General features: G+C 51.0%; 1 protein-coding gene and 1 long non-coding RNA gene across 3 annotated transcripts in view; one reads left to right on the top strand and one right to left on the bottom strand.

The window, feature by feature from the left end:
- SLC2A4 (solute carrier family 2 member 4) overlaps nt 1-13,199 on the bottom strand; it is a 29,162-nt gene extending 15,963 nt beyond the window's left edge. Inside the window, exon 1 of one of the 2 annotated variants that reach the window (XM_020799812.3) lies at nt 12,804-13,199. In XM_020799812.3, coding sequence (XP_020655471.2) covers nt 12,804-12,845 — 42 coding nt within the window. In that variant the 5' untranslated portion in view covers nt 12,846-13,199. Of the gene's footprint in view, nt 1-44; nt 189-12,803 lie in introns of those variants that run through there. The other variant, XM_020799813.3, reaches the window with a different exon arrangement.
- LOC144583775 (uncharacterized) lies at nt 2,738-4,773 on the top strand. Its single transcript, XR_013537709.1, has 2 exons — nt 2,738-3,078; nt 4,588-4,773. It is a non-coding gene; the product is annotated as an uncharacterized LOC144583775 (long non-coding RNA).
- Nucleotides 13,200-14,858: the final 1,659 nt, after the last annotated feature.

The raw sequence follows: 14,858 nt of genomic DNA, 5'->3' as shown, positions 1-14,858 counted from the left end.
GAGAGGGAGAAAAGCGAAGAGGGAGGAGGAGAGGACAAACATACCCGTTTCCTGCCAGGGGCCATCCTGAGCCGGTTCAGAGCCTCTCCGCTGGCAAATGACGCACAGGCATGGCGTGCGCGGGCTAGCTAGCACACTGCTGCCGCTGCCGGCCGGCCCTCCCTCTTCCTCTGGGTCTGGTATGTGGGGTGAGGCCTGTTTCCATGGAACTGGGTGACAGGGAGGGGCGGCTCGCAGACCAAACCAGCCACAGGGCTGTGGCGTGTAGTGGTTAGGGACAGGCTGGCCAGGCCTGGGTGGGTTTTAATTTTTCTCTCTCTCTCTCTCTCTAAAGCTTGCCAGGACCTCTGCTTTTTTTTAGTTTCCTAGATTTTTAACTTTAAAAACAAAACTCAAGAAAAAGTCTGTGCATCAAAGCAAAAGTTGGCCGGCAGAGTTTTTTTTTCCCCTCCAGCAGAAAAAAAGGGGGGAGGTTTCATCTGTTGAACTTCCACCTGCTCGGAAGCTGCTACATACCGGCACAGAATATTCCTATGTTCTATTTTTAAAGGTAAAGTCCCCACTAAGGAGTGACAGTTAAATTTGCATAAAAGTTAAAAGAGTCTGAATTTGGTGTTTTTTTTTTTTTGTGGCAAGCCGCTGTGGTGGTGGCGACGGTTGCGTTTCTCATTTATCGTGAATCCAGCAAACTTTTGCAGACGTGTGAGATGCTCAAGGAAGGATTTCCCCCCCCCCATTGCTGCCTCCCCCCCCCCCCCCGTGCGTTTTCAAGGCTGAGCAAAAATTCAAAACCCAGGGTTTTCGAGTCCTGGTCGGATGATGGATCCCTGGACTAAGGGGCTCACAGAAAAGTTTGTTCTAAAGGCATCGGGCATCGGGCAGAGGAGGAACTCTGGAAAAGTTTTCGACATGCTTGGAATACAAATCCCGGAATCCCCCAGCCAACGGTGGGGGATTATGAGACTTGTAGTAAAACAAAACAATACAAAAAAAACCCCCACAACCTTCCCACATTTTTCTACCCAACGCTGTTTATGGGTCGTACTCCGCTGGGGATGTGCCGGTAGGCCATCCGAGTGTCTAAAATGTTTTCCCAGATGGGCCTCCCACTAGAGATGGGAAGGACTGGGTGGGGGGGAGGAATGGGGAAAATTGAGTTTTTTCCCCCCTAAGCTGTTTCTCCCCACACCCTGGAAAAACTGGGGGGGGGGGGACATATAGAGTGTGGAATAAAGTCTCAAACGTCTTCCATTAAGGTCTTCGTCTTATATACTGTAGTTTGAATACCGTGTCATAGACATAATATTTATCATTGTAAAAGAACACATTCCACACTCCTTATTTTTTCCCCCATTTTTTCCAGAAAGGAAAAAAAATGGGGAAACCCTTGATTCTCCCCCACCCACCCAATTTTTCCATTTCCCCCCCCCCAACCTTCCCATCTCTACCCCCCCCCCACAGCCTCGGGGAGGGCCGGCTGGACAAGCAACAGACCCACGAACGGACCATATTAGGGGATGACGTGCCGGAGCCAAGCTGCTGTGTGCATGTAAACAGGGAGAGGAGGGCTGACCCGGCCGACGTGCGTCTCCAGGCTTTCCACAGCATTGGGTTGGCAGAAAAAGAAAGGCCACGATCCGGGGAGAGAGTCCGGGGAACCCTTGCACCTTCCGGGGAAGAAGAAAGAGTCCAGAATCGTTTGCCAGCAGCCCATTTAGGGCACATTTACAAAACTGCCACCCCTCTGGATTCCCCCGGCGGTGCACCCATGGGTGGCCACAGTATGAACAGAGCACCCCTGAGCATGTGCAGAGGGCTTTTGCTTTACAACATCTAGAAAGGCCAACAATTTTTTTAAAAAAAATCAAACTATAGGGCTGTTACGAAACTTTAAGCCCTAGAACCGCCTACCATGGAGGCAGAGCGGCTATGAATCACCAGGCATGCCCGGACGGACGATCTGACTTCACCAGAGATTCTCGGACAAGCCTTCTCACTATCAGGCACTGGAGGGGTTTTAAGAGCTGTAGCCAACCCCCCCCCCCCAATTTTAACTCAGCTCTGATTTTTACCCACAGCCCCCTCTGAAGTGTAGTATTTTATTTTGTCTTCTATCGTTCTTTTTATTCCAAGAGTTTTACTCCTGTCCTCCCTCTGCTCTTTCTGCTATTCTTCTATTATCTTTTCAGGTTTCTTTTGTTAACCATTTGAGAGATTCCTTTCAAACCCCCCAAAATGGGGGTTGTATTTTTAACACCTTTCCCCCCCCAAAAAAAATACCACACCACACACATGATGAAAATAAAATAAACTTATTTTCCCTCTGGTGTTTCTCTCTAGAAAACGCTCCCCCTATGCCTATCCAGGAAGTTCGAGAAGTTTTTCTCCCGGACTACAGGGCCCAAAATCCCCAGGCAGTGGCCAAGCAGAGAGGTCGTGGACGTTGTAGCCCCCAAATAAAAGGGATCGAACTCTTTCTGCACGTGGTCCTCAGTGTGAACTTTTGGGAGAAAGAGGGAGGAAGGGTTCCCCTTTAAAATGAAAAAAATGACATTAAGCTGACTCAAATGTCAACCAGATGTTTCTGTGTTTCTTCTTGCTAACCTCCAAGAAGCCGGAGCTTTTCCGTGGAAGTGGGCAAACCGCACCTTAGATTTGTCACCACGCTGTTTTGCCTACGTGCATGCAGACGCGTGCACAGAGAGACACTGGTGCACCACTTCCCTTCTCGTCCCCCTTCCTTCCCATCACAGCGTCTCCGGATAATAAATACTGTACAGACAGGGGCGGTTGGCACAGCAAGACGTCGGTCTGAGCAGACCCAGATCTATCGGCAGATCAAACGTTCCTTGAAAGGAAAGGACGGCAGGGTGATCTTGTCTACCTGCCCCGCACACACCCTGTTTCAGGAGCCGGTTCCGGACAAGATGTTGCAGATAACAGAAAACAGGAGAAAAATCCCGCAGGGTCAGAACAAACGACCATCTGGTTCACCGTCCGGTCCTCCCCGCAGGGCCCAGCAGCCCTCGGCTCTACTCGCGTGTTGACACCGGCAGCTCCAGCGACAGGGAGACGGAGGTAAGCCCTGGTGCCTCTCGAGCTGAGGATGATCAAAGAGCGAGTACGAGGGAATCGCTGCGGGATCACTGAACGGATGAGCTGTAAAAGGGACCCTAGAGGTCATCAAGACCAACCCCGTGAGACAAAGCAGGGAATAAAAGGCGGAATGACCCCGGACAGACGGCCGCCCACTGTTTTAGCACCTCTAAGGAAGAAGAGCCCTCCGTTTTTCTGGAGGTAGTCCACAAATCATATAATGATATGTCACCAACTCGATTACGACTTGTGGTGAACTTTTCCAGGGAGTTCTTGGTCTTCAAGATGACTTAGACATGGTTGACCATTCCCTCCATCTTGTGTGTGTGTGTGTGTGTGTGCTCTGGGACTATCTCGAAGCTTGCCCGAGGCTGAACGAGCTGGCTTTTCCCGCACCAGGCCCAGTGGGTGGGAATCAAACACCCGACCTCTGGCTCCACCACCAGGTCCCCAACTCACTGAGCTATCCAGCCACCAGAGGTCATCCACACCACGGTCAAGCTTCCTTCAGGAGCTTCATCTTCTACACAACAGGCCTTCAGGTATTGGAAGATGGCTATCTTGTCACCTCACTTCCTTCTCTGGGCTGAATAGACCCCCTCAGCCATTCTTGACAGGGCTCAGTGTCCACATCTTTTTATTCTCGTGCTTGCTCTCCTCTGGACACATCCCATGTTCTCCTCCTCTTTCTGAAACGGGGGTGCCCAGAACCAGAAACAGGATTCCAGGTAAAGTCTGACCAAAGCAGAACTGGGAGATGCTATGACGTTTCTTGAGCCAGACCTTGCATTTCTGTTGATGGAAGCCAGTATTGCATTGGTCTTTTTTGCTGCTGCATCACACTTGCTGGCTGATGTTTTGGCAGGTGGCCTACTATAACCCCTGGATCCCCTTTTCATGCACTACTGCCGAGCCAGCTGTTATCTACTTTGTGCATAGGTGCATCTGATTTTCCTTGCCTCAGTTCTGAATCATACCTTTTCCTCTGTTGTCATTCCTTTTGACTGTCTTAGCCCAGTTTGCCAGTCTATTAAGGTCATTCCAATCCCCTGATTCTATCCCAGTTTGGCGACACCAACAAATCTGATTGGCATCCTTTGGATTCATGTTATGGGCAACGTGTTGCCCAGTATATTGTTCTCTTGCAAAGATTCAGGCAGACGAGGCCTAATATTCTGAGAACTTGCCGCTGGAGAGATGAAAATTTGCTTAAATTAACAAACAAAAAGAACATTCGTCCAAAATGAAAACCTACCATTCTCAGGGGCGCCCATGAATTTATCTGGCCCACTTTTAAAGCTGTTTCAAACACTGAGCACCATCACATCTCATGGCGGTGAGTTCCACCGGCTAACAGAGACCCTCATAAGCCTGCAAAGTCACCGGGCCTGTGTGTCTTTTCCAGATCAAGACACTTTTTGATGTTCACAAAGATCTATCATCTTTTGGTTCTTCATTGAGACCTTTGTGTTTTTTACTCCCATTTTACAGACTAGAACTACTGAGGCCCACGAAACACAGCAGCAGAACCCGATGGCAGAGCTTAGATCTGAAGAGCACTCCCTTTTTGCAATGACATGCGCTGGCTTTCCTCATCTCCACAGAAATCTCCTGAGCCGGAAACCCTGCCTCCTAGTCCAGGTGGCTCATTGGATGTGTGTGCCATTCACTTACTGGTTATTTATTTAAAATATTAAGAAGTCTTTGCCCCGTCATTGTATACAGGGAAGTATATGATCGACTGTATTGCAAACAATAAAGCAATAGAACAGCTGATAAAATCCCTTGCAATTAAAAGGCTGCAACATAATTCATGAATGATTGCACATCCACCCACTGATGCATTCTAGATGGTTGTGTGTGGGCCTGTTATATTAAAAAATAAGGCATATAAAATAATGGTAAAACAACAGCCATATGGCACAAAAGTTAATGAGCAGCAAGGGGAAACCACAGAGTAGCCCACGAGAAACATGAAAGTAAAACTGACAATTTAAAAAAAAATCAAAGTAGCAGAATAAAACAGACATAAAAGCATTAAAGCCGCTCACATGCCAGACAGAGGAAGTTTCAAAGGGCACAGAAAACGCCTTAAAATAGGCAACACGTAAGCGTTTCTGGGAAGGCCTCTGACAGATGTTTCATCAGACGGCTGTGTCCCAGAGACCTTTGGGTAGGACTTGCAGAATTCAGGTATGTGGGTCCCAAGCTGGTTAAAGTTGTGAAGGGAACCAGTACATCGAACTGGGCCCAGAAGATGATGACAGATAAGCCATGAATTTTTTTTTCCAACTTGTTGCAACGCACTCCGTGTCCTGGGATTCCACCAGCCCACATTCGGGGGAATGCCGGCTGAAACCCACCAAACCTGGCACGTCACCTTCAAGGGTGGAGTCCCAAACGCCCCCCCCCCCATTTAAGAGCTCAGACCATCACAGAAGAAGCACCGGCCGCTTTATGCAGGGACTGGAGATAGGACGTGAAAAAAACTGGCCATGCTAGCATTGCATAAGAAGCTACCCAAGGAATGACGGACGGGGTCACTTACATCCTTTTCAAAGGTACCCACCAAGTGGTCCGTTCGAGACACACAAAGGAAACATCTCCCTCTGCTCTGGGCTACTCTGAGGACTAGGTAAAGGTTCCCCTTGTCAATTTGTCCAGTCGTGTCCAACTTTAGGGCGCGGTGCTCATCCCTGTTTCCAAGCCGTAGAGCCAGCGTTTGTCCGTAGACCGTTTCTGTGGTCACGTGGCCAGCGCGACTAGACACAGAACACCGTTTCCTTTCCACCGTGGTGGTACCTATTTATCTACTCGCATTTTTACATGCTTTCGAACGGCTCGGTTGGCAGGAGCTGGGACAAGCGAGGGGAGCTCCCTCCATCATGTGGATTCAATCTTACGACGGCTGGTCTTCCGACCTTGCAGCACAGAGGCTTCTGCGGTTTAACCCGCAGTGCCACCCAGGTCCCCTCCGAGGACTACAGGTTACCCAAAAAACCCACACACACATTTCCTGGGAGTGTGGGGCTGGAGACACACAAGAGCCTCCCTCTGCATCAAGTGACCTTTTCTTTTCCAGTTAAAAATAGAAGGGAGCCCACGCCCGCCCGGTGCCTACCTGCATTAAGCAAAGCATGAATGACAAGGGAAGGACCGTCCATGGTGGCCCAACCAACACCCAGTCCCTAGCGAGGCAAGGAATGTGTCAGGCTTTTGAAAAGCAACCGGGGCCTGAGAACCACCCAGGGTGTGTGTCTCTCTTTCCTCGGGCCCCCGTCTCCTTTTCTCGTCCCTGGTCCATCTCATTCCTGCATCCGGGCCTCGGTTGGCCAACGGCATCGCTGGACGCAGATGTCACAGGGAAAGAGAAATCGGTGCCATGCACTCACGACAGCTCGTTACAGGTCCTCTGGTCGGGTGGCCTCACTCCTGGGGATGTTAAGACCCATCGGGGATTAAGACGGGAGCCCCGAGGAATACGCAAAGGTATTGAGAAAGACACCCTGACTTTAATCTTTTGGTAATCTGGAGCAGAAATGCCAAGGGCAATGGGGCCAAAAGGTTGCTAAGACACCAGGAGAACCGGGAGATTATAATTGTGTGTTTCAATGCATTTGCATTCTGCTGTTTTCGTATTTCAATTATTTTCTTTTCTGGGTTTTGTCAAATTAGTATTTTAATGACGTTATTGCACGCTGCGTTGTAAACTGCCCAGATTGGCTGTACAGAAGTGAAATAAATATACATACTGTACGGCCCAGAGTGGCAGTATAGAAATATGAAATGAATCCATCAATAAAGATTTGACCACAAGGCCAGCTTTCCTGTCTTTCCCAGGAGAGATTGTAGGTCATGCAGATTAAAACTGTTGTGTAAGCTCCAGGTCTGCACATGCTCAGAGGCACTCTTCCTTCGGTTACCACCCGTTCTAGGGCACCGTGAAAAGACAATCTTGTTATGTGCTGTCTGGTCGCTTCTGACAACCTTGATGATGCTTTCAAAGGATGTATGATGTTCACCAAGTAATTTCCCATGGCCTGCCCCCCCCTTGAGTTTCCACGGCTGAGTGGGGATTTGAACTCAGATCTCCTGAGTCCAACACTCTGTTCCATACACCACACTGAAAGCAGGATGGGTGCATCTCAAATCAAACACTCTTGGGAAAGGGTGGAGGTAAAAAACGTGCCCCCAAGGTTGTGGCATGATGTGGACCACACGGTTTTCTCTTGCACAAGAGGAAATGACCTTCCACTCGTGCAAGAGGCCTTTGCATGGGCCACAGAAAGAAAGAGGATTTCGCCCATGAATTTTGATCCCAGGTCTTTGCCTAGTGAGCTGCTCCACTGAGCAGCAGAACCTGTAAAAGTCAACAGACCTTGGAGTTGTGACTCAGACTTTGGAACTCCCTGCCACTGGAGGCCAGCCTGGCCCCCTCTTTGTTGTCCTGCTGCAAACAGACGAAGACCCTTCTCTTCAGGCAAGCTTTCCCTTGACAACTGGCTGCCTGCGTGGGGTGTTTTAAAACGGACGGTTGTGCCTTGCTGCTTTTAATGTGCTTTTCGTATTGCTTCTGTTTGTTGTCTTTTACCGTGACCTTTGTTTGATCTTTTTCAGTATTTATATACTCCTCGTTCCTGGCTTTACAAGGTATTGCCTTTGAATCATGTAAGCAGCCTGGGGTCCTTCTTAAAGGAGACAGGCAGAGTAAAAGTATTTTATATAAAACAAACAAACAAAAAACTTTTCCAAGCTCTGTGATGGAGTTATGTGACTCTAGGATGATTATTCAGGGTTATGCAAGGACGTGATGGAGGAAGGGGGCAGGCCCTGCCAGGCGTGGGTGTGCGCTGGAGGTTTGCATGCATATGTCTACGTGACTTTCCCTTTTTTCTCTCTTCCTAGCAACCTCCCCGAAGGGAGCGGGTTCTGTCTATCCTTTGGCAGAAGGAGTGCGGAATCCACCCCGGGGGAAATGGATTACTGGGCATCATTAAAAAATGGGCTGCAGGTGATGGCTTTGGAAATGTCTTCTCCTGGCGTGTCTACAGCCAGAGGAAAAAAGTCCGGGTGCCGTTCTTCTCCCAGCAAGTCGAAACCACTAGGATGTGTGTCAGGGCTTCCTGTTCTGCTTCAGGTGGCAAGATCTTTGGGGACGGCCTTACCTAGGAAAAGGAAGACCACCACCCCACAGTTCCCTTCTGGATGTCACAGCGTTGGCAGGCCTCTCTGGCTTCTCCCGGCTTCCCAGCCCCTCTGACCAGGCCAGGATCCTGCCCGCCGCCTCCATTATAACACGGGAAAGGATCCAAGCGCGTTTCAGATTTCACTCCCTGGGGAGAGGGAGACTGCAAAAGCGGAGGGTCATATATTTTGCAAGAAGTTGGCAGGCGAGAGAGCCAGGTCTTTTTGCAAAAGGGCGGACAGGTGTGTGTTGGGGGGTGGGGGAGCAGCAGGCAGAAAAGGGCCTGCATCAGAGAAAGGCTGATTGTCCCTTGTCCTCAGCACCCTTGGCAGGATATGTCCCCCCCCCGTGCCCCAGCCACCCTCCCCCTCACCACCTCCCTGCCCCTCTGTGGCTGCAGCATCTTTGAATGGTATGAATTTCACGCTGGGTAACTGGATCTCTGGCAAAGGCCACCCGGGAACCCCCCCCCCCCAGGGGTGAAACGAAAGCAGGTGGGGGGGTGTCTGAGCGGGTGTCTTGACAACTCCGACAAGCGCCCGTCCGTCAGCGCCGAGGGCCTGGCACCCAGCACCTGTTCTCTTGGGTGCCCGGGGGGGGGCAAGAGGGAGGGAGGCGATTTGTTTTAAAGGGCCAGCGGCCACTCTGGGAGCGGGGGGGGGGGGGAGAAGAAGCGGTCCCGTCCCGTCATGCATCTGTCACTCCGCCTAAAGGCAGATCACCGGGATTTGGACCAAGCCAACCAAATAAGGTAAACTGTTTGCGATGAGGCTGAGAGAAGAGCAATCTTTGCCTCCAGACTTGGGAAAGAAACACACACCAACCCCTGCCCTTCTGAGTCAGTCATCAGAAATTAAAGAAGCGGTTTTGCCAGCGCTTGCCCCACCTCCGCCAGTGAGTGGCCGAGCGGAGATTCGAACCCGCGTCTCCCGAGTCCTCCCCATCCCTCACTCTGCTCCCCGAACCACACAGAGCTTGGTGCTGTCTGCATAACAGGCAGTAATTGTAATTTTAGTTACGAGGGCAAGGCATGGAACACCATCATGCACCCCTGAGCATGGACAGAGTGCATCTTTCTCTTAGCAGCACGCACACCCCAGGGATCCCCCCCATCAGACATGCCAGGTTAGTGGACCCAGCCGCTCCGGATCAGAGAGCGAGCCTTTGCCATCTTTAATTATAGAAACAGACCGTACCCCGGTCACGATGAAAAGGTTTTACAATGTGACCTGTGGCTAAAATTAACATTATGAGAAAATTCGTAAGGAAGAAGACCGCTCTAATCCTCTCTACAGGGCGGGGAATGGAATAGCTGGCTGGAAGGGCTGGTTTTATGGATCCGCCTGTTTTCGTATAGGCTGGATTTCGTTTCCTCTTGTCCTCTGTTTTACGACAACGGTAAGCCACCCTGAGCACTACATATGCTACAGGCCAAGGTGGGGTAGGAACCTAATAAACAAACACAAGGAAGGCCACTGAATGATATACAAGCACAATTCCCAATACAGCTCAGCTTTTAATCGCGGCAAATGACACACACTGGACACCTGGGTGTGGTACGTTTTAGCCACATGGGGTTGTTGGATTCCACCTAGATTTGCAATGGACCCCTGGAGCATTGCTCAGCACCCTCGTGCTTTCAGAGGAGTGGCCTTAAAGGTGCATAAAGCATAGAATCCTGGAATCACGGAGTGGGAAGGGGAGCCCCGAAGGCCATCCAGTCCAAACCCCCTGCTCAAGGCAGGAATCCAGATCAAAGGAGATCGGCTAGAGACGGTGGTCCAGCCTTCTCTTGGAGGGCTCCCCAGCGCTAAAACGCTCCCCACTGAGGTCATCGGTTCCCTTGTTGTACCGCTCTAACAGTTAGGAAGTTTTCTCCGGATAGTGCTAAGAGGTAACTCTGAGTATAGGGTATGAAAGATTTAGAATGTTATTAAAAGGACAGGAGGGGAAGGTAAGCAAAGGTGACCCATCCCAGACCCAAGGCAGACGCTCCGTGTGGGGCAAAGATGCTCCAGGCCCTAGATTTCTGCATCGGCTCGGGGTTAGACAAATTAATTCTCAGATCTCCAATCCTGGGATTCTCTGACTACAATCCAGCCCACAAGCTAATAGGGAAGTCAGCATGGACCACGACCCACAGGGCTGGATGTGGGCCTCTGGATTTAAGTTTCTGCTCTTATTGTGCTCCTGGGAAAGCCACCCTGCCACCCGTCAAGTGGCCCCAAAACCTTCCAGGGTTGTCAGAGAGTAAAGCCTGTTGCATGCTAATAACACCGGGAGTAAAGCCCGTTAAATGCTAACAACACAATACGACAGGGATGTAGGGGTGATACATAGGAAAACAGACGAATATATTTTCTGCCATTGACTCTTAAGGCTACAATACTTTCATTCCACTCTCCCTTCTATAAAAAAAAAAAAAGCACTTATTTATGTCGTCCTTAATGCAATTAACAGTACTTAAGGCAACCTCGCTAATTACGAGGGAGGAGGATGACAGCTCTCTGACGTACATTATACAGTACGAAGGGCGGCATTTCAGAAAGGTTTTGCACCATGCAAAGAAAGTAGTATTTGCATAAATGTAAAACTGGGACTTCATTTGCACACACTGACAATTTTGGCACAGTGACCCAGCATTTCAGAATTGTCCAGGGACTGTCAGCAGAAAGAAGAAAAGCAGGGATGGGATCCTGCGGGAGTGGAAACCAAGAGAAATAGACTAAAAGGGGGATTGAAATGTCTCTCTGCCTCAGTTACCCTTCTGTAAAATGGGAATCTTGCTATTAGTGCCTCGTTTCTAATACGGCAGGCGTGGACCCCCTTTAAGGGGATTTTGCAGCTGTAGCTACTATCCTGCCTGCATCTTAGAGCAAATCAAGGGAGCCATCCTAAGCCTCAAACAGATGATGCCCACAGCTCTGCATTACTTGTGTAAGTGAGCCAAGCTGCGTACGTCCGGAAAGAGCAGACTACAACAGAGAAAAAGACGTTTCTCCATGCAAGACCTTTATAAAACATACTGGTAGGAACAAAACTGGAGTTTCAGGGAGCTGTCCTTGAAAGATGTCACTTTTCCAGGATGTCTTTGGTTCTTATGGACACCAAACCACTGGCTCTGAGTTAACGCTCCAGCCTTTCTCTCTAACAAATCCTGAGCGATACGTAAAAGGAAGACCCCCCCCCCGCAAGGAATAAGCTCAAAAGCAACGTTTGTAGGGCTGCAAACCGACACCTTTGGTCCATTTCTGTGCAGCTCCCGAGGTGAAAACCAAGAGGGTGGAGTGATCAGACCATGTGGGTCACAGCCCATGGGCCCCAAACGAGGCGGCCCACATTATTTCTCACCAAACCATCCAGTCTGTCCACTACCCACTAGAAACTTCAGCTCAAAATCCTGGTACGGATCTCTTAAGCAGGCACAGACTCCAGTTCTGAATGTTCACGCTGAACTTTCTTGAGGTCTAGAAACTTGCTAAAATACAAAACCTAAGTTGCCCAAATTCTACTATATTCGTCCCAATCCCTAAAAATTCCGATGATACGGTCTGTGCCGAGGATCCCATTGCAGCTTCGGAACTGAGCATCCTTTCCTGCATCCTCAATGTAAATCAGCCAGGTGGGGCTACTCTGAGGAGGATGAAGGAGTCAGAGGAGTACTCTGCCCATGCTCTAGGGAATGATTTTCTCATCCATCAGCCTGGAAGCAAGAGCAGTGGGGACAATATCTGAACTTGGGAAAGGGAGGCTGTAGGACTACATGTCCCAAAATCCTCCAGCTATGCTAAAATCATTTTCCAAGCCTGGGGGGGAGGAAATCATCGGGTCCAGCAGAACACCATTGTTGATTGCTCCTGCCATTGGAAGACTCAGGGTGACCTCTATCCAACCTTCAGAAGAACCAGGCTAAAATCTAAGCAGAGAGAGAATTTGGGGGGGGGGGTTCCCTCCCTTCCCATCAGCCGCTCAGCCCAGCCTGCAACCCTACGCAAAGGGGTGAAAGCCAGCCCCACGGAACAGAGAGGGTCCTCTGCCCGTGCACCCAGATAGAGCTCCACTGTCCAGGGCTGCTCTACCTTATTCCGGGGCTGCTGTTTTCCTCGACTAGGTCCCTACCCCCAAAACTGGGAAGACCAGCAAAAGCAGATCACAAGCAGGGGTGCAAACGCACATGTGCCGGACCTGACAGTGCCCGGGGGGGGGGAGTCCGTGCACACGAAAGGGCGCACACTCACATCCATGTGAGGGGCAGACCCCACCACCTCCCTTCTCCAAATTACACAATAGCTGGGACATTCTGAACCTCCGGGTATAAATAGGCACGACCGGGGGGGGGGGGGCAGCATTAAAACCATGTCTAAATTCCCATCAAAGCTTTGGAGGCTGTGAAATATCAGATGTGTCGGCAAGGGAGCCACAGAAGACACAAACACCCCTCCCCAAATATATCCGCAAACCTCTTGCCCCCCCAATGCTGACCCCAGCACCCTCCCCACCACCATTCCCTTGGCCCCATTACCTCCTCCTCCTCTGTCCGCATCTGCCGGAACCCACTGGGCATCTTTTTGTTTGTTTTTTTGGCAGGCGGGTGGCGAGTTTGAATCCTGCCCTGGGAGGGCTGAGCGACCTTCCCTACAGGGGCGGGTCCCTCCTCGCAAGGGGGGCAGTCCCTCTGGTCCTTTGAGGAAATCGAGTTTAAATCCCAAACGGAGAGGTGGAGGGGGATCCGAGGAGAAGGAAAAAAGGGTCTCCGGCTGGGCGGAACGAGAGTTGCAGAAGACCAAAAAGAAAAGAAGAAAGGAGGAGAGGAGAGTCCGGGCGCTCCTTACAGGCGAGGCAAGGAGGGCGGCGAAGCGGAGGGAGCCCAGGGGGGCAACTGGCAGCCGCCGGGTCCTCGCCGCGTGTGCCCACCACCGCCCTGGCCCGCCCCACATCCTCCTCCCCATTGGTTCCGCTGGGCATCGACGACCCTCCCTTCCAGCCTGCGGGGGGGGGGCTTTTAAGAGGAGGGGGAGGGGGAGGGAGAGGGGCCAGGGGAGGCGTCGCTTGTGGGGAGGGGGGCGGATTGGTGACGTTGCTCTCTGGGCTTCCCTCCAGGAAGCTTGGGGGCGCGTGGCTGGCGCGCCTCCTCCGGGCTTCTCCTCCTCCCCATCGACCCTGCGAGGTAGGTCAGACCCGGGAAAGCCGGAGCTTCGGGCTTCCTAGCTGGGCGGGGATTCGAACCCACGTCTCGGACCCTGATTTCTTTCCAGAGCTGAAAGGTCCGTTTATTCATCTGTTCGACTTTCCGTCCAGTCGGATCAAGGCGATTTCCGTGGCTCCTTTCCTCTTTCTCCTTCTCCTCTTCTTTTTCCTCAATTCGCTCTGGCAAACAACAACCCTGCCAGGTAGGTCAGTCGGAAAGAGAGCACTGGAAGCTCGAATAGGGATTCAAACCCAGCGCCGAAATCGGGGTCCCAAACGGATCCTCGCGGGAGAGGGGTCCAATTACAGGCATTTCAGAGAGGGAGGGGTGTCTTCCAACGCTTTCTGACCCACCCTGCCCAAGAGATTTTCTACTATTTAAGTTTTCCTCTATCATCCTCACCTTCCTCATCTTGTCATTATTATTAGACTTATACTGATCTTTTTTTTTTTTTCCAAAGCACAAAATTCCTCCCCTGGGCTTTTTTTACTCTTCACAACAACCCAACGAGGTAGACCAGGGAGAGAATTTAAAAAAAAGTTGTCTGGCCGGACAGCACTTTGTGTCTGGCGGCTGAGGAAGGAGCGGCTTCGACTCTTCCCCCCCCGCCGCCAAAACCCAATCCTTCCCCCCTTGCTTTAAGCGACGGGTGGTAACCACTAGGCTTCTCTACCCTCTGTGGACTTTGGACCTCCTGGGATCTTGTCTCTTGGGAGGGGTCCGGATCGGGGCCAGTCTTTCTCCTATTTGTAGGGGGTAAGTCAGTGCACCCTATAATTTTGGGGCATCCTATGGGCCTAATCCATGCCAGCAACCGAGCAACCTCTGTTTGCCCTCCCCCTTCAATCGTGCCCAGATTTCTCCCCTTCCCCCATAATAACTTGTTGTCCCATTCTCCACCCTTTTAATCCAACACCCCCCACACACACACACTTCCCAATGCTGATTTTTAAACTCTGTTTGAGACAGAGGCCTGGAGAACAACCGAAAATGCATGCAGAATCTTGCCAGGTGGTTTTTTTTTTTTTAAAGGGGGGGGTATGTATGTGTTTCTTCCCAGCCTCTAGTTTAGAATCATGGACTTGGAGGAAAAAAAATCCTCTTTCTGACTACAACACCCAGCATTTCCCAAGGGAGTTCTGGGAGTTGTAGTCCAAGAGAGGACGCTGGCCCCCTGGGTTCTTTCTCAGGAGGGGCGTGTGCAACTTGAGCTGGGGGGCAGAAATGGCCAGGGGGGAGGGGGACGAAAAAGGCCACCCACCCATCCACCCCCAGATCATCTGCTCCTTGGGTGGCCTTTACCGAAACCCTGGGCGTGCCCGGTGCCCTTCACGGATGCTCACTCTCTCCCGTCTCTGGGACTCAGCAATGGTAACACCAGTCACACGC

The sequence above is a fragment of the Pogona vitticeps genome, chromosome 6, assembly GCF_051106095.1.
Source record: "Pogona vitticeps strain Pit_001003342236 chromosome 6, PviZW2.1, whole genome shotgun sequence".
Classification (NCBI taxonomy): domain Eukaryota; kingdom Metazoa; phylum Chordata; class Lepidosauria; order Squamata; family Agamidae; genus Pogona; species Pogona vitticeps.
The sequence above is the reverse complement of the archived record's forward strand: the minus strand, read 5'-3'. Positions and strand labels throughout refer to the sequence as shown.